The 22317-nt window shown below is 45.4% G+C and overlaps 1 protein-coding gene across 2 annotated transcripts in view; it reads right to left on the bottom strand.

The window, feature by feature from the left end:
* The window catches only part of MEIS2 (Meis homeobox 2), a 207183-nt gene extending 189655 nt beyond the window's left edge, over positions 1-17528 (bottom strand). For both annotated transcript variants that reach the window (XM_047074519.1, XM_047074520.1), the window contains exons 1-7: positions 17517-17528; positions 16068-16300; positions 14374-14515; positions 13613-13663; positions 12596-12646; positions 11625-11774; positions 1704-1818 (exon numbers count right to left, since the gene is read on the bottom strand). In XM_047074519.1, coding sequence (XP_046930475.1) covers positions 1704-1818; positions 11625-11774; positions 12596-12646; positions 13613-13663; positions 14374-14515; positions 16068-16300; positions 17517-17528 — 754 coding nt within the window. The remainder of the gene's footprint in view (positions 1-1703; positions 1819-11624; positions 11775-12595; positions 12647-13612; positions 13664-14373; positions 14516-16067; positions 16301-17516) is intronic.
* Positions 17529-22317: the final 4789 nt, after the last annotated feature.

Raw genomic sequence — 22317 nt, 5'->3', positions numbered from 1 at the left:
TTCCTGCTATCTCCCTTGCCATAACTCAACCAACCCAACAGAACCAGTCAGTTTTAAATTTCAGTTGGGACCTTCGTGACCTGTTAATGAATCTACAGAGAGGAGAAAAACTCACAGTGTTGAGTTATGCCTGGTGTTGCTAGCTGACTTGGAGTCAGAAATGCTTGAAGCGTTAACGTAATTGCAAGAATGTGAAAAATGAAGCGCTGGGCTCCTGAGCAAAGTGAAAGGTCAAAGCGAGCCTCACACACAACAAGTCTTTGGAAGATAGCCTCATTAGACCATTAAGTCTGCTTCTCTTTCCCCCCTCTTCTGCACAATGTTTAGGGCGTTTTGTTTTTATTAATAGATACATTTCACCCTTTGTGTGATAGCAGTTTGGGGTGGTGGGGAAAGGTGGGAGTCATTCAAAGCTTTCCAGCTTTAACCCTGCCGAGAAGTCCATCACCAGGATATGGAACCACAATTAAGGCATCGCACTGCAGATCCACAGAATTTATGTTCGTGCCATCTCCAAAATGCCTTCCGGTTTGCTTTTCTTAGGTGCAATCTAACTGGTCTCATAAAGACAGTATATAAGCCTAAATAAATACAATTCGCAAGTTCTTCCGCAATTTACCATCTCGTAGTGTTCATTTCTGTATCAGTTTCAAATTTGTTAAACCTAGATTCTAATTTGGACCTAGTCACAGTTAATGGCATCCTAGGAGAAACGATGTTTCTACACTCTTCTAGAATACTAGTCATCCAAAATCTGTGGCCAGAAACCTGGAGGAGTGAAGGCACTCACCCTACATCAACCACCCTCTTTTAAATGGCATATAAGACTACAGCTCAAGCTGTTAAACTGTCCTCCACCTGGAAGACTGTCTAATGCTTAAATATTGTGGCCATAACACAGTCATAATAGAGATGAAATAGACCTAGGAGATCAGACACTATCTAACGTAAAATATTAAAAAGTAAAATCTATACACTTTCCTGGCCCACATTCAATAACGCATCTTCCTTTCAATTATCATTTTTGCTACAGAAGACTCATCCCTACCAATGTATAATTGCTCTCTGTGCAGTAGGTGAGTTTTCCATGGTAAAATTTATTCTAGAGTACACTAGGCTTCCTTGTCATCTGCAGTTGATGCCCCCCTTGTCCTGCGATTATTCTGATCTTTAGGATTTCTGACAAAAGTCACCATGTCAGCTGAATGAAAATGGGAACAAATAGGCTAATGATTTGAAAATCCATCTTCCCAAGATAAACTTCCATATAGAAGCCACACCGTTCTCTGAGAGCTCATGAGCACAGATTTGGGCATTTTATGTACTTTAGAGGCATCACTGCTTGATTACAGAGAACTCCTAATGGTGATATGACAAACAAAATAACCTGGTCATTCTATTTACTCAGTAACAAAATAAGCCAGGTCATTCTATTTACTCACACACCGAAGTTAAAGTGTAGATAACCAAATCCGCAAAAGAATTGGCAGAACTACTCAATTGTTTTTGTAATGTCTACTTAAAGATGAGACAGTTCACTTCGATTTTTTTTTTAAAGTAATGTAAGTTGAGAGGAAATACTAATATAGCAGCTCTCTAACCTGCCACTCTCCTACTTACAGGGAGGTAGTAGTGATATCATAAAATACTGAAGCTAGTTCGGTTATGTCTACTTTGCACAAGGGAAATGCTTGACCTTTTACCTTGCTCACTGCTGTTGTCTCCACTCTGGGAAGCGTGGCCCCCACTGGAGGGCCCCGGGGTGCCTGCTGAGTGGGTGGACGTTGCATCGTCGTGATCTCGCCAAGATGCAGGATTCTGATGTCAGGATGCCAAGAAATGTTCCCACAGTTACCATTTCAGCCATAAATGAGGAACCAATAGGAAAGGTGCAGAGAAAGACAAAAACGTGTACATATTAGTATTTGTGGACCTAGGCATATACAGACCCCACACTATAGTATGTTGTCTTTTCAGCGATGGGTACCAAAAAGAAGAAAAGATGCTCTAGCATCTTGATGAGGTGATGGTTACATCTGTGTCTACATGTGTTTAAACTAATGGAAACAGACACATAAAAGGGGTGCGTTTTATGATACGCAAATTATACCTCGATAAAGTTAATTTTTAAAGTTAGGGAAAAAAAGCTTTTTAAAAATTTAGAAGTCATTTTCACTCTTGCTGCCTTAATTGGGACACACTCTTCCAAGAAAGAGGCCCAATACTCTTGGATACTAAATTCCAGAACATCTACAGAACTCACGACTCCCTTAAAAACAAAAATAAAAACAAAAACAAAAAACCCCCACAGATCCAAGAACATATGGGGCAGCTCTTTGCATCTTTCAGATGCATTGCCCTACACCAACCTGAATGAACTCTGAACATTATCAACTGATTACACAACCAACAGATACAGTGATACTAATGAACAGAATGAAACAACTATGAACTGCTAGCCAAGTGATAAACTGGACAGAACTTTCACGTGAGCTCCATGGAAGCTTAAAATTCACAGGGCAGTGCTTTTTTCCTGGAAGCATGACTTGTTTCAAAGGACATGCAAGGCACACTGAGAAATTATAGCTCATGCTACTTTGCCGAGTGTATTCTTCTCCTGTTCCTCCTCCCCTTTCCTGATCATTCCCAATCCCCTGCTGTTGCTTAAAGGAAAACAGGAATTCTAATGTACAGGAAGGACTTTATCAGCACCACATGAAGGCAGGCAAGAGATGGAATTTCCTCTGGCAGAAACGGAGAGGAGGAACAGCACATGAAACAGACCAGCCTTAAGGCCAGACTGTACACTTGTCACCTGCATGTGATGACTTCAACTAAGACCAAAGATCTCCTGGCAAGCAAATTCTTATGGGGGTGGGGGGCAGGGAGATTCTTTGGGGGCAAAATAAAACAAAAACATCAATCTCTCAAAGTGCACGATTTCTTCTTACAAGAATTGGTAAATAAGGATTCAGACAGACCGACATGCCTATAGGCAACAAGCAAACATCTTGACCATCTGAAAACAATCTTGCCATGTTGTCATTATATACAGTTTATCCAGAAGAAAAGAAATTAGTCTATCACTTTCTTCTACATCAACTCTGTAATGTGTATGTAGAATATAAAGTTGTATTAAAATAAAATCAAGAAGCCATGGGGAGACAAAATGGGGACTATTCTTATTTGGAACAACAACAAAAAACCACTCTCTTCCCCTCTACAGGTCTGCTATAAACTGAGTGCAAATTAATAGTTGGCATCTGTGAAAGATGACGAAATGACCCAAAGCTCTATAGATCAGTAATATCTGTATCAAAACAAGGCTACTGGCAATGCCATCAGGCAAGCAACTGATTCCAAGTGGAAACCCCAAGCAGAAATTTTGTGATTATAAATACAGCACAGGTTTAGATCTCTGAAGATATGTTTTAGAAAGTAGATTAGGGAACAAAGTTGAGTAGAAAGAACTGAAAATCAAGGTTCTGTGCTGCCTGTACTAAGACAAAGTCATGCCTGTGACTTCTCTTTTTATCAGAGTTAGAAACCACTCCAACAGTTTCCAGCTAAAGGCAAAGAGAATACAGGGGCTCTTCAAGCTTTGCAGCCTCTTCGAGTCAGCTGTTTGCTGGATGGTAATCAGATAAAGAGCTAGAAGAATTGCACAGGGGGGTTGGGGGGGGCGGTTAGGAAACAATGGCGTGGCATTGGTTTAGTCCTACAACCAGACTGGTGAGAGCCTTCTTTCAGAAACAACTGTAACACATTCACCTAGGCTAAACTTTTCAGTGTATACAGCAAGTGATGTTAATTTTATGCACTGCAGTCTTTTTATTAAGCAGGCTGCTAGAAAAGCTCCTCACCCCTCATGAAAATTGCAATAATTAGCCACTAACATCTCAACTATGTTTTAAGGTAAATGTCATCCGACAATGATTATATCATCATTCAAACGAAGCTGGAGCAAGTTGTTCTGTCTGGGCACTAGAGTGGTTTGAACTAACTGCTCAGAAGGACTTCCAGCAACTGAAAATACTGGTTTGTCCTTATCAGTCAAACCTGTGCTGAGTTTTTAAAGACAGACCTCATTAATTTACAATTTAGTATACTTCTTCCAGTGGTTTTCTGAGGAGGAGGAGGAGGAGGAGGAGGTGTTTTCTAAAGTAAAGGAGTGAGAAATAAGCCACATCAGCAAACATTACTTTAGAAGCAGCTGGCTCCTCCAAAGGAGTTGGATCTCCAGTTTTCAGCCCATTCCTAGAATTTGCTCATGTTCACCATTTCACGTGCCATGCCCCTGTCTTTTTCTCTCTTTTCTCCTTCACGTCCTCAAAAATGCTGTCCCCAACAAGTGTCATAAGATGTTGGGTTTCCATATGGAATGTCTCAAGTATTATGACCTCGTTTGGGAGTCTGATCAAAACTAAGGAATACCCACCCTGGCATTCATTTAAGTTGAAAGTAGGAAAAACAGATGTATCTCTCCAGGGCTTCAGGGCTGAGAAGCTCCACAAAGTTGTTCACATTCAGCTACACCAGGGTGACTCGATCACCCAGGGGGACTTCTCTTGAGAGAAGAGACAGGGAGGGGCAAGGCGTGTGAAATGGCAAACATGACAAATACTGATAATCTGGTCCATAAAAAATTGCTACCTTCCTGGTCATAAAAAATTACAGCCTATGTGGACAGATAAAGTGTAATCCTTTACCCATAACACTGTTTTTTTTTTTCCTTAGACTGAAATATTTGTTTGTATCACAACTTCTTTCTTCTTCTTTTTTTTTCCCTCCCTAGATAGTTTCCAAGTTTACATCCTTCAAGAATAAACTGCCTGGCTTTCTGCCAAATTATATGCAGAAGTTTAGTGAATCTTGAAACCGAAGTGGCATACGAAAGCATGTAAAACACATGATGTATGTGGAAAAGAAAGAGAAATGCTCTCTGAGTGCATGCGTGGGGGTGAGCACTCAGGTATATGCATTCCACTATGTATGTCCTGTTCTTCAGCCAAAGTATCACGAAGACACCCGAGGGCAAGGAGTGAACATGTTTCTATTCCCAGTGGCTTTAATAATTGGGAGTCAAATACGGTACTTTTCTTGCTCTTACGTAATTGCGTTAAAGAGCAGTGTTAGCAGGAGAAAAGCAGTGAATACTGAGTGGAGCACAATAGAAGGAGATGGAAAATAGATACAAGAAGCTAGGTCTCCAGGGGCAGTATTTTCTATTTGCTGGGCTACAGACTCACAGCTGATAATGCAAGTTGTAATTAATATAAAAGCATGAGACAAGATGGGGAGAGCTTGTAGTAGCGGGGCCACAGGAGATCACTCTGCTGCTCTCCTCTGTTTCTCATTTACACACAGCTTTCCCTAGAAAACACAATTCTGCCAGTGTTTTCTCCCTTGAAATTAAAAAAAAAAAATGATTTAGCACCATCATTGAATTCTGCTAAATCTGGGAAAGAGCACAGAGAGGACAGGAGTCTCCGGGCATAGGAAGCAAAACATATGTACGCCTTTTTTGTTGAAGTTGCAGATATGGTGGAAATTGTAACATTTTACACCATTATGGCATTTCTGTGGGGACCTGCCCATAGGAAAATACTTAATCAGTCCTGGTGAATTGGTAGGACTGCCCTGTTTAAATGATTCCACAAAGCTCATGATTCTCACATTGCAAAAAGAATGGAACAAAATGTATGAGCGTTTCTAAATAAATACAAAACTGAATGAGGAAGTAAAATGTATTAGGATTCGAGGGTGGGGGGGAAGCCATACTATACACACATTCTTTCTAAAATAATCTGGAACTCATCTTAGACCCCAAACGAGAAGATGAATCAATGGATGTGGTATAGGGGAGAAAGCATTAGATTCGAATTAAGTCACTAGGGTGCCACCTCTAACTGATCATGTGGCCTTAAGCAAGTGATGCACTTCATTTCCCTGGGACTTGTTTCCTTTATCTCTTTAAAATTAAGAAGTTAGGCAAGATAATCCCTAAGGTCACTCCTACTTCTTATTTCTATTATTAAAAAATACTTACAACAAGCATTTGATTTTCTAGAACCTATACAACTAAAACACGATCTATAACACCAAGCCAAAAATTATACGTGAACTTGTACAATACGGTAAAGTAATTCAGAATATGCACTTGTAGGTGGAAAGCAAGAGCAAACATATATAAAGACATTTTAACCAGCAAACGAAGCATGCAAAACTAATTTGGCTCAATATGTTTAAACAACAAAGGCAAGATATGCTTGCATCGGTATACACAATTAATATGTTACATATTTCCTATGACTTTATGATATTGTAGCTCCTAATTAACATTATGCAAAAATTACTATTTTTTAAAATCAGATGAAGACTCCTGTCATCAGGTATGCAAGCCTACAGAAGTTAAAATGTTAATTGTATGGTTTGAAAAAATGTTGGAATTTCAACTTCATTATTCTAAAGTTGACACAAGAACTCAGGAGAAGCACGCATGCTTTCAGAACATGGACTCACTCTTTAAAAATGTAAATAGAGCTGGGGTCTTTCCCTCAGCTCCTTGCTTCCACCCTCCACTGAGCTTTGGGAATTAATAGGTGAGTAACTCTCAAAGTAGTAGCAAGTGCTCTTTGCAAATTCCAAAAACAAATTCCAAAATTAAAAAAAAAAAATGGATTCCTCCATCAAATGGATCAGCTTTTAGAAAAGAGAGAAATTTCTTATTTTGTTGATATGCCATCATATTATAACATGTCTCCTATAATTTTGAATTGCGTTGGAATATTCCATAAAGCATTCAGTCTGAAAAAAATACAAAATCAATTTTTAAAATATCCAAATTTTAATCTGATCGTGAATGTCAGTGGTTGTCAAGGGCACCTTTGTTTGATTTCATCTCATCACAGTTACACTGAAAACATACTTCAGCTGCTCAACCAAAGGGATTTAAATAACATAATTATTTTTGATGGAAATTGACATAGGAACTATCAACCTTCAGAAGCTATACAACAATAACAACAGAAAACCCATGACCCCAGCCATGGTGAGTTGGTGGACAGAACTTGGAGGGAGAACTTTTCCGGAATGGGTCCCTAGAGGCCTCGGGTAACACACAGGAAGGTCTAATCCTATACTAGAACTTAAGAAACTATCTGACAAAATAAATCATTTGTATTATTAATATTATTATCAAATCCCATTATTTCCCCTTTGATATCCTATAGGCCAATCACTTAAACCTATCCCTTTCCTCACCGCCTAATCCCTGCTAGATTTCCAGGTACTAATAGCATTTACGTCTGGACACTTGCCCGCATTCTGTCAGGGACAAGGTTCTGGGGAGACTCCCCTCTAACTTAGCCCATTTAAAAGAACTGTATACACAGAAAAAAATAACTTGACAGATTCAGAGATGCAAAAGAAAAAAAACAGCATATCTTCAGTTAAGTTACAGCTTTCAACATAGAAATTAAAATGTTTTTCTTTTATGTATCATATTATCAGAGCCAGTCAATTTTAAGGCACCTGTCACTAACTGTTAACAGCTACAGTTGTATTTTCTTCCCTATACTTAATTCACCTAAACAAATAATAATAAATAAGTAAAATGTAGTTCCTCATGAACGTTAATTAGGAATAATAATATGCACTTCAGGCAAATGGACCTTGGCCCAGAGAATGTATTTCAAACAGACATGTTTCATTTATCTAATGCTGATCTAAAGGTACGTAATATCTTTCAACGTAAACTTAAAGAAAGATTTTATTAGCCTGCACTGCATCTAAAGACTTGATCTAAAATTATGTAAAGTAGAAAATGTGGAGATCACCTATTATTTAGAAACACTACAGACCAGGAAAAGCATGAATTTTCCATAGCGGTTTTCAAGTTGAAAGTTTTGTCTTTTTTTAAAAGAATTGGTTTCTTGATATGTTTATTTTAAACATAATAAATTTGGATGCCTGGGAAACTTAACATGAATTGCAGCTGAAATATAGAGTTCCATTTCCTTTCACTGTCTTATTTCCTTCTTCCCATTATTCCAAAGAATACTGTAACAGTTGTTCCCTACCTATAATAATTACTCTTACGTTTAATAAGAAAATAAGATAAACTATACTAGAATATAAAAACGCAAGCATTCATTACGAATTTATTAAAAACAACAAAACAGGAGCCAATGTTGCAAATTTTATCTTCTGTTTAATTCCAAATTTCCTTGTATCATTATGCCCATCATGCACGCCTCGATAATAAATGAACGAATTCAGTATCTTTAACGGATGTAATGTACAAAAGGTTAAGACATTATGGTTGTCTTTTTATCAACGTTACATCAGATTATTCACATAAAATTACAGAATGTGAGATCAGCATGACAACAGCCTGATACACTGTGGAATCGTATATAAAACCCATTCCTAAAAGTCTGCCAAAAATACTTGCTTTCAAGGTATTTGTAGCAAGTACTTTCATTCAGTTTTATTTTCAAATTTTTTAATAAGAAAATAGAACTCTAGGCTGGCACCTAATATTTTGTTCCTGACGCTTGTCCCTCTGCTTTCTACTACACAGAATTACACACTTATTCTTTCTTTTCTCTCTTTCACTCTCTCTCTCCTTGCCCGATCCTTCCTTACACACACACACACACACACACACACACACACACACACACATGCAGCTTGATACCGCTTAATAAGTATAGAGGTGTATGTGTTTTGGGGTGTCAAACAGCTGTCACCAAACTGTCACCTCCAAAAGAGAAACCTTGGCACACAACAAATTAAACTACACTTCTTTTTTAGCTGTCATTATTCATAGCCAATAAGTTGAAATGCTCCCGGCATTTCATGTGCAAATAAAACCATGAGGAAGCGCAGTAGATCAGAATAGTGGGCCAACAGATAAAACAGAGAAAACAACACGCTGTCTCAGTCCTTCTGAAGTGGCTCATCATCACCCCTGCACCAGCATGCACCAAATGAGATCCAGCCTGGGGCAATGTATTAAATATGCATATCAAAGCAAATGAAAAAATAAACCTGGAGATTCAAATTGGACACATTTACATGCTGAAAATGTTCCCCTCATACCACTTTTCAGGTAGTTCTACGGTATTTTCCCTTTTCTTGCTGGTGGGGGGTTAAGGGAGAGCGCGCTGGCAGGAGAGGCAGAAACTAAGAGAATTCACTTTGTAGGCGGATGCCTGCTAATGAATACAATCAATATACCTATGGCACAAAAATATCAAAAAATGGTGAAAACTCTCCAAGGTTTTCTCTCACCTCCCGCATAAAATTCCAGTCGGTAGCAAACCTCGCCATTTCCCACTCGGTGTGCTGGTGGAACAAATTATTGCTTCCTTTCAAAACAAATAGCAGGGGGCTAAAGTAAAAATGTTATAGTTCAGATCTCTAGGAAATAGAAGGCTTTAAATTATGATGCCCAATGAGGTGGCAAGCCCTCGTGGGTTCAAAATAAATCAGTTGTCATCTTTATTTGATTGGGGGCCTGAAAGAGGAGCAACAAATGTTACAGTTGACTCTTTTATCCAAAGATGATGATTGTTAAATTATTAAAGCACTATCCTCTTAGGTACCACCGACTACTTGAGTGTAATTTAAATATTACAATAGTTTCATAAACTGGCACTGTCGATCAGCCAATCCTCTAAACAGCCTAGTTTATCTTATCTCTTCTGTGTAAACATCAGCATGTTCTAGTTCCATACATCGAAAACAGTTGCCAAGAAGCTATTCTAGAGAATCAAGTAGTCGAGACCCCCAGAAATGTCACGAGAGAAACGTTTTGGGCTGCAGATAACTGTGAACCTCTCATTCTACAAATCAGGTAACTACATCCTTCTCATTCCCCCAATACTGCAGGATGCATATGAATTGAGAAAGAGGAAGCTATGAAAATAAACAAATGACGACAACAACAAATATTTCTAAGGTGGTGTCTCGCCTTATAGACAACAGCCACACGTCATAATGCCACATATCAGCAAGTAAACTTTCCAAAGCTGCTTGCTGCACCCTTTTGATTTTCGTTAATATACTCAAATACAAAAGAGCCCCCCAAAGTTCCCCAATTGTGATGGGAAAAGCCAAGAGTAAAGACAGGCACGGAAACTTTCAATGCCATAGCATTTATTCTGTCTCAGAACTAGACAACCAGGACTGAGGTTTTCCTTTTCTTTCTTTCTTTCTTTCTTTCTTTCTTTCTTTCTTTCTTTCTTTCTTTCTTTCTTTCTTTCTTAACTTTTGTTCTTAGGCTAGATTTCCATACAGTACAAAGGCTAATAATTAAAATGTATGCCTGTCTATTTTCAAAACTTTTTGGGGGGAGGTAGGGGAAAGGTAAAGAATCTCACAGAAGGTTTATTCTCCAGGCCTCTCAACCCATTCCTCTTAATAACCAAGAATGGGGTGGGGGTAGGGGGGGTGGACAGTTGTGGTAATGGTACAAACTGCCTTCAAGCCTCAAAGCTGTTTAACTCCACAACATGCTAAATTAGTATTTCAGCCAGCCAGTTATTAGACTATAGCCTATATCACTTAGGTTGTAAGCTCAATTGAATATAATCTATAGACACCCTGTCCCCCACCCCAGGCTTGAGTTCCTATAAATAAACTGCTGTTCACACCCACTCTTTAACCTCGCCACTCTTGCCTTTCCTACCAGCTGCAATCTTTCTTCTCTTTGCTTCTTTTTCAAATTTTCAGTCTCACTACATATGCTTTTTTTTTCCTTTTTTTTTTTTTTTAAAGCATCAGGCTCCCTAGATCGGTTCCAAAATAGGATTAAAAACAGAGAATAGAAAGAAATCTCCCCTCCTAGACTGACATACACAGTCACTCCTTACTATACTCTGTCTTCATTCACCAACTGTTTAAGTGTTAAAATTCAACCACTAACCTATGGTTACTCAATCGCAATTCCCTTCAGCTTTCTGTAATACATTGTTAATAACTGTTTCATCAAAGTTACTGTCTTTTATTATAAAGATGCTTCAGGCACTTGGCAATAAGTCCATATACTGACAATAAGTTTCTATAGAGCAAAAGCTCAGAGAATTGTAATGTGTTCACTCCTTCTTTCCTTTCTAATGCAATGCAAGATTGTCAATAATTCTCAGGATTGTCATCTCTGTGAGGGACTGGGAAGTTGGCCCTCCCTCCCCAATTGTCTCTTGTCCTTCAGTGCTCTCTCCCCCACCCTGTCCATCTAGCTGACTTGCCTCTGGGTCCCTGCCGCACTGATTACACAGAGTTGGGAAGCAGAAAAGGCAGCAGTCACCATATCAAACAGACAATTTGCTAACACCAAGTCACCAAATCCAGGAAACTTTACACATTAAGAGCACAAATCACTCTATCAACTCCCTGGTTTCTTTGGTTCTCCACATAAATAAGGAAGGGGGGCAGCAAAGGGCAAAGGAAGATGAAAGGTGTGGCAGAGGTGGTGAGAAAGGGAGAAAAGACCCCCAAAGAGACCCAATCCCTTAACAAGAAAACCAAGTTTGAACTTAGCTAAATGTTACAACAACTTTTTTAAAAATGCTATACCCAGTAGTCTCAAAAGAATGCCAAAGGGCTCTCAGACTTACATGGTCAGCGAGATTTGTAGAGGAGCCTGAAAGTTCTTCGTGATCTGACTTGGAGCTGCCGTCCCTTTCATCAATGACAAGGTCGATGGGCATTTTCCCCTTCAAACAGCTAATGTACCGATGGCAGAAGTTATCACACAGTTCGTGGACCTAAAGGGAGGGTCATGGTGGAAGGTTCAGCTCATGTTGTTGTTGTTGTTATCGTTTTGTTTCATTTTTAAAGGGAAAAAAATCAGGATGCAGGGTTACATTTGGAAAGAGCAACAGTGCAACCTCTTCCAAACTAACTCTAATTAATGGGTGTAATACTTGAAGGCGAGGAAACAATAGAGCAATTGTTGCAACAGATATTATTCTCCGGAGACTTCCCTGAGCAACAAGTTACAATAAAGGGAGTAGAAACAAGACTGGAAATAACTGGGTTCAGACTGGGAGGCCGGAGGTGGGGTTGGGGGGGGGATCCAATCTGATGATAACATCAAAATGTTAGAACGCTGGAACTGGGAACAGCATTGGCATTTGCGATTCAACAAGCTAAGAGTTTCATATGTTTCCAGGGGAAAGTGACTGAGCTGGAGAGCAATGTGAAGACAGCCCAGCGAGGATGATTTCCCCCTGCGTGTACCTAATGCGCGCTCTGGTCTGAGGGTGAGCTAAGCTAATAGAGACGCAAGCAGGCTGAATGTCCAGTAACACAAATGGTTTGCTGCATTTCAAAATAATCCTGAATGCCTAGGGAAAAAGACAGAGCGGGGAGGGGGGGGGTGGGTGGCGCACAGCAGAGCTGTCCTAATTCACCCATCCTCTGAGCCCTTGGGTTGAGGAGCAGTTTGAAGGAAGGACATAGTAACAAGTTGCTCAAAACCTCCAGGTGCTCAGTGCCTCAGCCTGGAGATTGGCAGAAGACATCCCGACTCAACGGAGAGAGGGAAGTGGCTAAATCAAAGTAGGGAGTGTCATTCCCTGCTTACCTTTTCTAACTCCAAGAGATGAAACCTTAGTACTTGTATTGCTTGGATCATCTGAAAGAAAAGTTTGGAGTGTGGAGTTAGGGCTCTGTGACTCAAAGCCCTGAGTGGGGGGTGGTGGGGGAATTGAGCTGGGGAGAAGAAACAGGCAAGTGGCCAGGCAAAACGCACACATCAAGAAATCACCAGAAAAACCAAGTGATTACTGATCATCTCTGCCTCATTGGCCACGGGGTAGGAATCTGACTCAACCTGAGCCGAGGCGTCTAATATCTTTGCCCCCTGTGTTCACTGAGCTATTTGTAAGGACTGCTTTCCTAGGGCCAGGCCTTCCTTCTCCGCCTGAGTCTTTAACCGTCCCCTCTTTCGACCTCAGGCCAAATTAAAAAAAAAAAAAAAAAAAAAAGCTTCGGAGAGAGAAAGCTTTTTACAGCACACCCAGCAAAACCCGTCCTTACTAAAGAAGGAAATACTCAAGATGAATGGTGAGGCAGGGCCTTTGAAAGCGGATTTAAGTACTTTTAATATTGAAATTGTGCAAATTAGCAAAAGAATCGCACCTAAAAGTGGCCTGCGCGGGCCTGCCCCAGGACCCCCCCCCCCAACACACACACCTCCCAACTCCCCGCCCGCCCTCCGCTGGGCCAGCGGTTACTTCCTTCGGGTTAGCTGCTGGGGGCTCGGCTGCCTACCCCGGCAAAGAGAGGAAATAACTCACTTCTCGAAGCCTCACTCCTGGGCCGAGACCCGGGACTCATCCACTGCTCACACTCGGGGCGCTGTGTCCCCGCCTGCTGCTCACTGGCCTCTGCTCTCCCCTACAACCACCCCTCACCCCTTACCTCCCCTCTTCCTTTCAGGGGCTCAAAACTGTTCCCTTCCCCCCCCCCCCACCCCCGTCGCTTTGGAGCCTCAAAACAGGGTTCTGCTCCAACTCCCCGGAGCTCCAGGGGAAAGTGGGTGCTTCCAGGCAAGGAAAGGGGCCCAGGCTGGGGAAAGGGAAGAAACAGTGAGCCTTACCAAATTGTCCAGCTCTGGGTTTGAGGAAAAAAGTGGCTTTTCCGCACGAACCTGGAAGAAGCAGGGAAAGTCAACATGAATTACCAGCCCAACTTGAAAGAAGGAAATCCCTGTCACGGACTAAATTGCATGAGTGGGGAAGGTGGAGAGTCAGCGGCCGCGAAGAGGAGAGAGGCTTTGGTAAAACACAGGACACAAACTAGTGCCTTAAAATAGTGCGGTTGCTTGAAAAAGTACTGGGCCTCCTGCTCCTAGCCCCATTAAGGGGTACCCGGAAATGCTGAGCTGCAGCTGGAAATTCAGGGCCCTGCTCCAGGCCCGAGTACCCTCTTATTCAGCCCTCTAAGGGACAGTGGCTCTCAGCCTTCCTCACCTTACTGCCGGCGCTGACCGCCCCACCAGGCGCCCGGCTTCCTCCCCTCCCAGGCACTCTCGGGTTCCTCACCACCCCTATCCCCAATTCTTGTTCTAGTAGCTGCAGGCGGGGAAAAGGCCAAGCCCCAGATTAGGAGCAGGTCAACTTTAATTCGAGGGTCGAGCCCCTGTATTCCTGGCTGGGGGGAAAAACAAACACCCATATTTATCTCCACTTCCAGTTCGCCTCCAGGCTCAGGGATGGGGAGGAGGCGTAGCGCTCGGACTGGGCCAGAGGAACAGATCGGGTGTCCCTGCCTTTTCCTCCTCTTTCATGTAAAGCTCTGAGGAAAGGGGAGGGGGTGGTGAGGGTCTGCAGGAGGGTGAGTGGGTCAAGAAGGCTGGACCTGCTTGGCGAAGACCGCGATGTCCTCGTTGAAGGAGTCGGAGGAGCAGACGTCTCCGCCGGCCACTCCGGGTTCCCGGGGAGTGCAGGTCGCCAGCTCGCACTTCTCAAAGACCAGAGCTAACAGAGGAAACAACGGGTGCCTAACGGGCAGCGCCACGCAGAGACACACACACGGAGACGGGGTGCAGAGGGGAAGGAGCGAGAACTGTAATCAACAAGTTTGGAGGGTTCGGATTCCTTCTTTCATAAAACAAGCACGCATCACACTTTACAAGCCTTCCTCAGTCAGCCGAGCCTGGGCCAGAAACAGAAAGGAAAAACGGCCTGGCCCTTTCCCTCAGCTCAGGAGTCCCTCAGGTCTGGTGGGAGAAGCCCCTGGCCACTGCAGCCCGCCGAGTAAGAAGAGCCTCAGTGGGAAATAATGAAACATCCGAGCAGCTCAGGCAGTCTGGAGCCCGGAGCTGATCCAGACCCAATCCCCATACTACAGAGGCCGCAGAACCAACCCCATACCCAGCCCTGACCTCTCAAGAATGGAACACTACGGGTTTTTTTTTTTTAATTGTTTTAGCTCTGCACATTAATGGTCATTTCGAAGGAGGCCGAAGGCTTCACCCACATAGACGCCCGAAGTGGCATTTCCTAAATCTAAATCGGAGAGGGTCCTCTTCTAACCTCTCTACCCCCTTGCCTTATAAACTTGTTTGCTCTACTTCTAGTAAAGCCCGGGCGTGGGGGCCAAAATAATAGGAATGTTAAACGCCGAGGAGCTTCCTTCCAAAGACCACATTTCTCCAGCAGGCAAAAACAAATAAATCGAGTGTTAAAACTTGGAAGTGTGCGTGCGCGTCTGCCCTTTGTGTTCCTCCGGGCGGTTTAGCTCCACTTCGGGATGCTTGCGGCCTCTGGCTTCAGGCTCCGTGGCCGTTGACCAGCCGTCCCCTCCCCTCGGCAAACCGCCGCCTTCCCCACCTACTCTCAACTGGGAGAGCCCGAGCGGTACACTTTTGGACCCGGCACCGCCATCCCTGTCCGAATTCTCTCAGGATATAAAACGCGGAATTTCCAGCCATCTCCCTCACTCCTCCTAAGAGCAGCTCTGTGCAAGCAGCAGTCCCTTCCACCCCGCTGCACTTCAAGGTCTACCCCCTTTATTTACAGAGAATTAAGAAGTGGGTGATTAGGACTTCCTGGCCGACAGAAGCAGCCCTGATCCCAGCTCAAGCTGCATTTAGTGACTCCCAGACTCTCGGTAGGAAACAGAAGAGGGGGGAAAAAAACAACAAAGTTGCTCCTCATCGGCAGGAAACTTTCTCCTTCGTCAAGGCCTCTGCTAGGGGGCCTGGAAGGACCAGCTCTGCGTCCTTTGGCCAGGAATCCCGTCCTTGGGGAGAAGGCCCTGGCAAGATTCTCAGGACTCAGTCACTCTGGGTTGTGGGGTCCGGAGTGACTGGGCTATGGGGGTGGAAGAGGCTTTATCTTTCGGGGATTTACACTTCAGGCGAAGAAGAGCAGGCCCCCTTCTCTGTCCTTTCTGAAGGCAGGCGGTTCCCCCCCCCCCCGCCCCCACAGCCCCTCCCCCGCAGAAACAACTCCCCACTTAGCCGACCATCCCCTCAACCCCCACAGAGACGAACACACTCGCACTCACAAACAGTATGCTGGGTCGGGAGGGGGGGGCGGTTGGTTTACCCATAGATCGCGTCCTTGTCCCGCTTCAAGGCGTCGTTGACAGCGGATCCCATGCTGGCCGGCATGACATTGGGGTGCGGGGCGTGCGCGCCGTAGTGCTGCGTGGCGTGGAGCGGCGGCCCGTGGTTCAGGTGGTGAACCGGAGGGATCGGCCGCGGCGCGTGAGGGTCTCCGTACATGGAAGCAGGCACCCCTACTCCATCCATCCCGCCGTAATGGGGCAGCTCATCGTACTGTCGGAACCCGGCAAAGGGGAGGGGGGCGCAGGAGGTGAGGGAGAGCCAAGGGGGAATAGAAAAAGAAGATGGGAGAAGAGAGCCGGGAGAGGAGTGGGGAAGGAATAGAGGAAGGGTGGAGGGAGAAAAACGAAGGGCAGCGGGGGCAGGCAGGAGAGAAAGAAAGAGAGAGAGAGAGAGAGAAATAAAAACAAAGTCAGAAAGGAGAAAAGTACCGAGCACGAGTTGAACACACAGAAACCAAACCAGCCGAAACAACGAGTTGAAAGTTGCGGGGGGAAATGTTTTTAAATTTTAAAATGAAAAAGTATGAACCAAGAGCAGCGTTTAGAGCAGGGAGAGGGGGCAGTGAGGCCAGGGACCGAGGGGGCGCCGGGAGGTCCCGCTCGGGCCAGAGGCAGCAGAACCATAGCGAGCCAACCGAGGGAGAAGTGGAGTTAGTGTGAGAAGGAAGCCCCGGATCCCACCCCTAACCCCCCTTCGCCTCCTCCCGAGGATCCAATAAATCAAAAGGCGAAATGAAACAAAATAAAGAGAAGAAAAACGCTAATAATCAGGAGGAGAACGCCGAGGACGAGGGAAGACTGGGGCCAGTGCCTCCCCGGGGGCAGGGAGCGGAGGGGAGGGGGGGGGAATAACGTGAAAGTTACCAGAAACATTATTTAGCAGCGGATTCCCTGCGTCCTTGTCAATTTCAGAGACAAAACAAGCAGCCCAGGCTAGTCTAGGCGGCGGCGCAGCGGCTGCGGCAGCGCGGCCCCAGCGGCGGCCCCGGCGGCGGCGGCGGCTCCTACGCAGCCCGTGCCCGCCCCGAGCCGCGGGAGCAGCGGCGGCAGCGGCGCAGCAGCGGCAGCGGCGGCAGCAGGAGAACCGGGGGAATCGCGCTGCTGGGGTAAAAGCTGGAGCGAGGCGAAAGCGTGTAACAATTGCACACGCACACACACCACTCACACGCACTCGCCGCCCGCCCGCTCGCACAGCGCTGGAACACGCGCGCCCAGACACGCACACACGCACGCACACACACTCGCACACACGCAGAGGCACGGGGGGGAAAAGCCGATGAATAATTTTGCTGCTATTTTTTTAAATACTGGCCGCCATCATCAAGCAGCGAGCAGCAGCAGCAGCGTTGAAGGGAGAGGAGGCATCGGGACAGGCCCCTCTTAAGAGAGGATTTATATCTAGGTAAGTGTTGGAGATTTAAACCTACCCTTTGCGCCATCAGTCTGCGCTCCAATAAACTCCTGGATGTGTCGTATATTTAATATCCCAGTCCGGATAAGAAAGTGATCTAGGCTGAAGATTCCTTTTTTTTTTTTTTCCAAACCAAAAAGACTTCTCCCAATTCTCCAATATGTTATTTTTAGGGGGGGAAAAAAAGCCCAGGCAAGACAACGAAGAGTTTTTTTTTTTTTTCTGTGATATTTCTTCTTTTTCTCTTTTTTCCTCTTCTTCCTCCTCCTCCTGATCTTCCTCCTCCTCCTCCTCCACCTCCTCCTCCTCCCCCCCTCCCCTCCTCCTCCTCTTCGGTCCTCCTTTCCCCCTCTTTCTCTTCTCTTCCCCTCAGTTGAAAAAAAAAAAAAAAGAAAGAAAAGAAAAAGAAGAAAAAGAAGAAAAAAAAATTGTCAAGCCCCCGAACTGAAGGTTACGAGCGGCCCGTCAGCAGCCCACATGTAACCGAACTGTCGTGTTTCATGGCTTTTTGCCACTCCAGCTGTCAATCAAAGCCCGGAATGTCAAGGTAGTGAATGAATGATGGTTGATGATGATGAAGAGGAGGAATCTTTCAGACCCGTTTTTTTTCTTCCAGTAAAACTCCGCGAGGGGTTTCTGCTTCTTGAATTTTTTCCTCCCCCCTCCCCCCCTCTTTTAGCTTGGCCCCCGCGGTATCTATGATATGATCCTCTCTCTTTAAAGTATCGTTCAAAGAAAGCAGAGGGGAAAAATCAAGAAAAAAATTGAATAGTTTGCAAAAATTGGACTTCCTCCCCCCCTTTCCTGGTAGGTATTTTGTCTCTCCCTCTCTCTCTTTCTCGCTCGCTCGCTCTCACTCGCGCTCGCTCTCTCGCGCTCGCTCTCTCGCGCTCTCTTTCTCTCTCTGGGAGATGAGTGAGTGTCAGTAGGTGTTGGCAGGTTGGCTGCTGCCTGGCTTATAGAAGAGCCTCAGTTTGGCGGCGCGGGTCGGCGGCGGGAGAACGAAATGACGGAACCCGGAAGTCGTGGTGGCCATAGCCCGTCGTACGGCGGAGACACATCCCGGGAGTGGGGAGCGGGAGCGAGGAGGAGCGCGCCGCGCCGAGCCTCTGATATGCAGCGAGTGCGATCGGACGGCCCCGGCTGGGGGGGCGGGGGAGGCGGGGGGTGGGGGGGAGGGGAGGCAGGAGCCTCGCGGACCCGAGCAAATCAGCGAGCCTGGTTCTCCGCGGGGACGACCGGGAGGGGGGGCGGGGGGGGGGCGAGCCGGAGGAAGAGGACTGTGTGTGTGTGTGTGTGTGTGTGCGCGAGAGAGAGAGAGAGAGAGAGAGAGAGAGAGAGAGAGAGAGCGAGCGCGCGCATGCGGGCGCGCGCGCGCGAGCGAGGAAAGAGGGAGAGAATGAAGAGGACAGGGAGAGCGCAGAGAGGAAAACTGCAGAAAACCACAGGGAAAGTACGGTACAGCCTCAGATCTTCTAAAATTTTTTTTTTTCAAACTTACTTCTAGTTCATTTTCCCATCACACCAGGCTTAAGCCTAACGGGGTCGTGCTGGGGACGATTGGAATGGCGATCTTGCTTTTGTTCCTTTTAATTCCGCGGGCCCCTATGCCTCTGCCAGCCGATTACTGCGCCCCTGAGGGCTTTCTGCTAACATCCAGGGGCAGCTGGCTGTGCAAATCGTACCACTGCCGGCCTAGAGGTTTTTTTGTTTGTTTGTTTTTGTTTTTGTTATTTTTAAGTGGTACTTTCTTCCCTGTGCACATCCAGCGCCCTTGTCAACATTTATTTTTTTCAGGACAAGAAGAGATCAGCTTAACTCCGCACTGTCTCCAAGCGGTGCGGACAAGGGCCACCCTGGAGAGTCTCTGGGGGCCGCGATGGAATTGGGAGGGAGGAAGTGGGGAGGAGTCGTTTGGGTGTTTGATGTTGTCTGATGTCGCCAGGAGGGAGTGTGTGTGTGTGTGTGTGTGTGTGTGCGCGCGCGCGCGCCACTAGTGTGCGCTTCCGAAGTGGATCTCACTTAGAGCTGGGAAGCACCGGATAGAGAGGGAGGGAGAAAGATGCCATTCAAGGAGAATTGGCCAGTACTCCCTCCCAGCTTTGTTGTGGTCGCCCAGGGCGCAGAGGCCGGAGAGCGGTATCGCCAGCTAAAGGTTGTGTTATTTATACCGTACAATTTCGCGGGATCGGGAAGACCGGCCGACTACGAGCGAACTTTTCCAAAAAGGAAAAGGACGAGAGTTGGGGGCAGGGGGAGGAAGGTAACTATCCTACACTGTTTTGTGTAAAAAGTTAGTTCTGGCGGGTGTCTCACCCAATCCCCGGCAGGAGCTGCACCCAGCCTCACCTCGACGCCGCCGGTTTCACGGTGGCGGTGCGTCAATCACTCCGAGCCTCGAGCTGGGGGCGGAGTTATGGTCACCCTGAGCGCTCTGCGCAGCTGCCCCCTCCGCCCCCCCTGCTCCCGCCAGCCGTGCAGTCCGGCCCTGGTTGCTCCGAGCGCACCCTCTACCCAGCAACTCGCTCTTGTCCGGTTCATGGTCCCTGGCTCAGGGAATCGAAAACAGACTGTTCCTCAACAGCCGACTCCCTCTCCAACTTTGAATTCATTCTGGATAGTAGAAAGTAGCATATTTTCCGCGCGCAATTTTGACCCGACTTCCCGGGGGATGGGAAGCACAGAGAAAAATAAAGCAGTGTGTGTGTGTGTGTGTGTGTGTGTGTGAGAGAGAGAGAGAGGCGCGCGGATGGGGGGGGGGGCTTTACATCTTCTCTGCTTCACTGTAAGCTTTCAGGCAACACTCAACTGAGCTTAGATCGCAGCCTGCAGAGACTCCAAGCTAAGTCGGAGAAATTTGGCCCCGTTTTAATAGGGCTGGGGAATGAGCTCCGGAGGTCAATAAAGCCCTCCAAAAATGATGAATGATTGAGCACCTGTGATGATGATAGTGATTACCAGAGCAATTAAACAGTTTGATTAAATGAGCCATCATAACAATGATGTCTGCGGGAAATCGGCCCTCACATATAAAAATAGTGCGGTGGGGCTGTCAGAGGCGAGGGTAGCGCGACGCCAGGGAGCGGGGCTGTGGACCTCGGGTTATTTGCCGGGGTGACCACAGCAGGGGCCGGCCCGGCGCTCGGAGCTTCGGAGAAGAGAGTCTCGACCAGATTTTCAGCCACTTTTACGCCGGGCTTCAAGCCTGTATGATCCAACGAGTATGAAATCTGCAGGTTGTGGGGAGGGCCCGTCCCCCTCCACCTTTTCATTTTTTTTTTCCCTAGAAGAACTCCAAGATTAAAAGCATCCTCCTTATTTGTTGCCGAGTTGCTCGTCGACATGTAAGAAAAGGTGAGTAGAAAAGGAAAGAAGACAAAAAGAAAAAAAAAAGTTGTCTTGCAGAATTTTGTTTCAAGCGGCAGTTACGAGAATTCAGTTTAGCCGGGGTGAGAGAAAAATAACAATCTGGTCTCCGCCTGCGGAGGGTTTTCTACTAGAGATCTTGAAATTGCTGTTTCCGAGTTCCCCGTGCAGCGCCGCTGAGAAGTTCATAGTGATTTTTAGTTATTCTTCCAGTTGTTCGTATTTTCAATATTGTGTACGTATTGTCGCCAATAGGGTTATTGTTGTTTTCAACAGCCTGTGTAGTAAGCGTCACTTCTCTTTTTAAAAAGAAACTCAATTTCCTTGATAAACGCTCCTTTTATAAAGATCAACTTGGAAACAAATCTCTACATTGCCGAGTTTAAACACTGAAGGTTTCTACCTTACGCTGCCTTTACCACCACTTTTTTTTTCATAATGATACTGTGAAGTGAGTTGGCATCCCCCACAGCCTTTATTTTGAAAAACTTCACGAGTATTAAGAAATATATAAATTTCATACTTGGCAATGCATTCGGGTAAAAAACAATTCAGAGCGATTGATGATTTCTGTATTTTCAAACAGTTGGTAGGCTAATAATGGGTTGATTATTCCGTGATAATCTTGGGTTTTACAAAAGAAAGAAGGCTGAAACTCGATTTTTCTTGTGGTTTAATCCTTTGGGCAAGGCAGAAGTCATTTTAACCCGAACTCCTTTCTTCCTTACTTTCTAATATTCTGTAACTTCTTTTGCATTGTATTGCATACATTAAAGCAAACTACAGGGATAATCTGGTTGATGTAGGAGGGAGATAGAAATAGGACATTTTAAGATAGAGTCAGAGGGAAAAAACAAAAACAAAAAACCACAATCATCTTTAACTCCGAAGACTTCAGTTTAGAAGTGCGAGTGTTAAAAATGAAGCCCGAATGGAGGAAAGTCTGCATGATTTTAAAATTCACTGATTGCCTAAGGAGAGAATCCCGAATTTCATGCGACTAAAGAGATTTCACTTACCTAGTTGCATTCATTTATGAAACTGTACGTGTAAAATAGCATCGCAGGGCAATAGATTACACACAAGATCAAGTTGGAGGTGATTCAGGGTGTCCGTTCTTGGTCATTCTGATGAATTCAGACTATTACTTTTAATCACCAACTTGCTGTTTTATTAACAGAGCTAAAAAGCATCTAAGAACTTCCTGATATCCCCCTACCTCCTTCAGTGTTGCCGGTCCGATAGAAGCGATTCCAAAGCAGTGGGGTACACACACTTTCTGATTTCTAGCCTGATAATTATGCTGCTGATGCTCCAGTCTCACTCAGCCTCTGCACCCCCACCCAGGCGGAGAGGCTCATCTGTTCTTCCACATTTGGGGTGAAGGGAAAGTAGGTGGGGCAGGCCCTGGAGACAGGCGCGAGATGGGGGTCGCAGGAGGCGGCGCACAC

Source organism: Lynx rufus, unplaced genomic scaffold (genome assembly GCF_022079265.1).
Source record: "Lynx rufus isolate CCGP_SWC_20201006 ecotype Redwood Valley unplaced genomic scaffold, mLynRuf1.p SCAF_13, whole genome shotgun sequence".
Lineage (NCBI taxonomy): Eukaryota > Metazoa > Chordata > Mammalia > Carnivora > Felidae > Lynx > Lynx rufus.
This window is presented reverse-complemented; position numbering and strand designations above follow the sequence as displayed.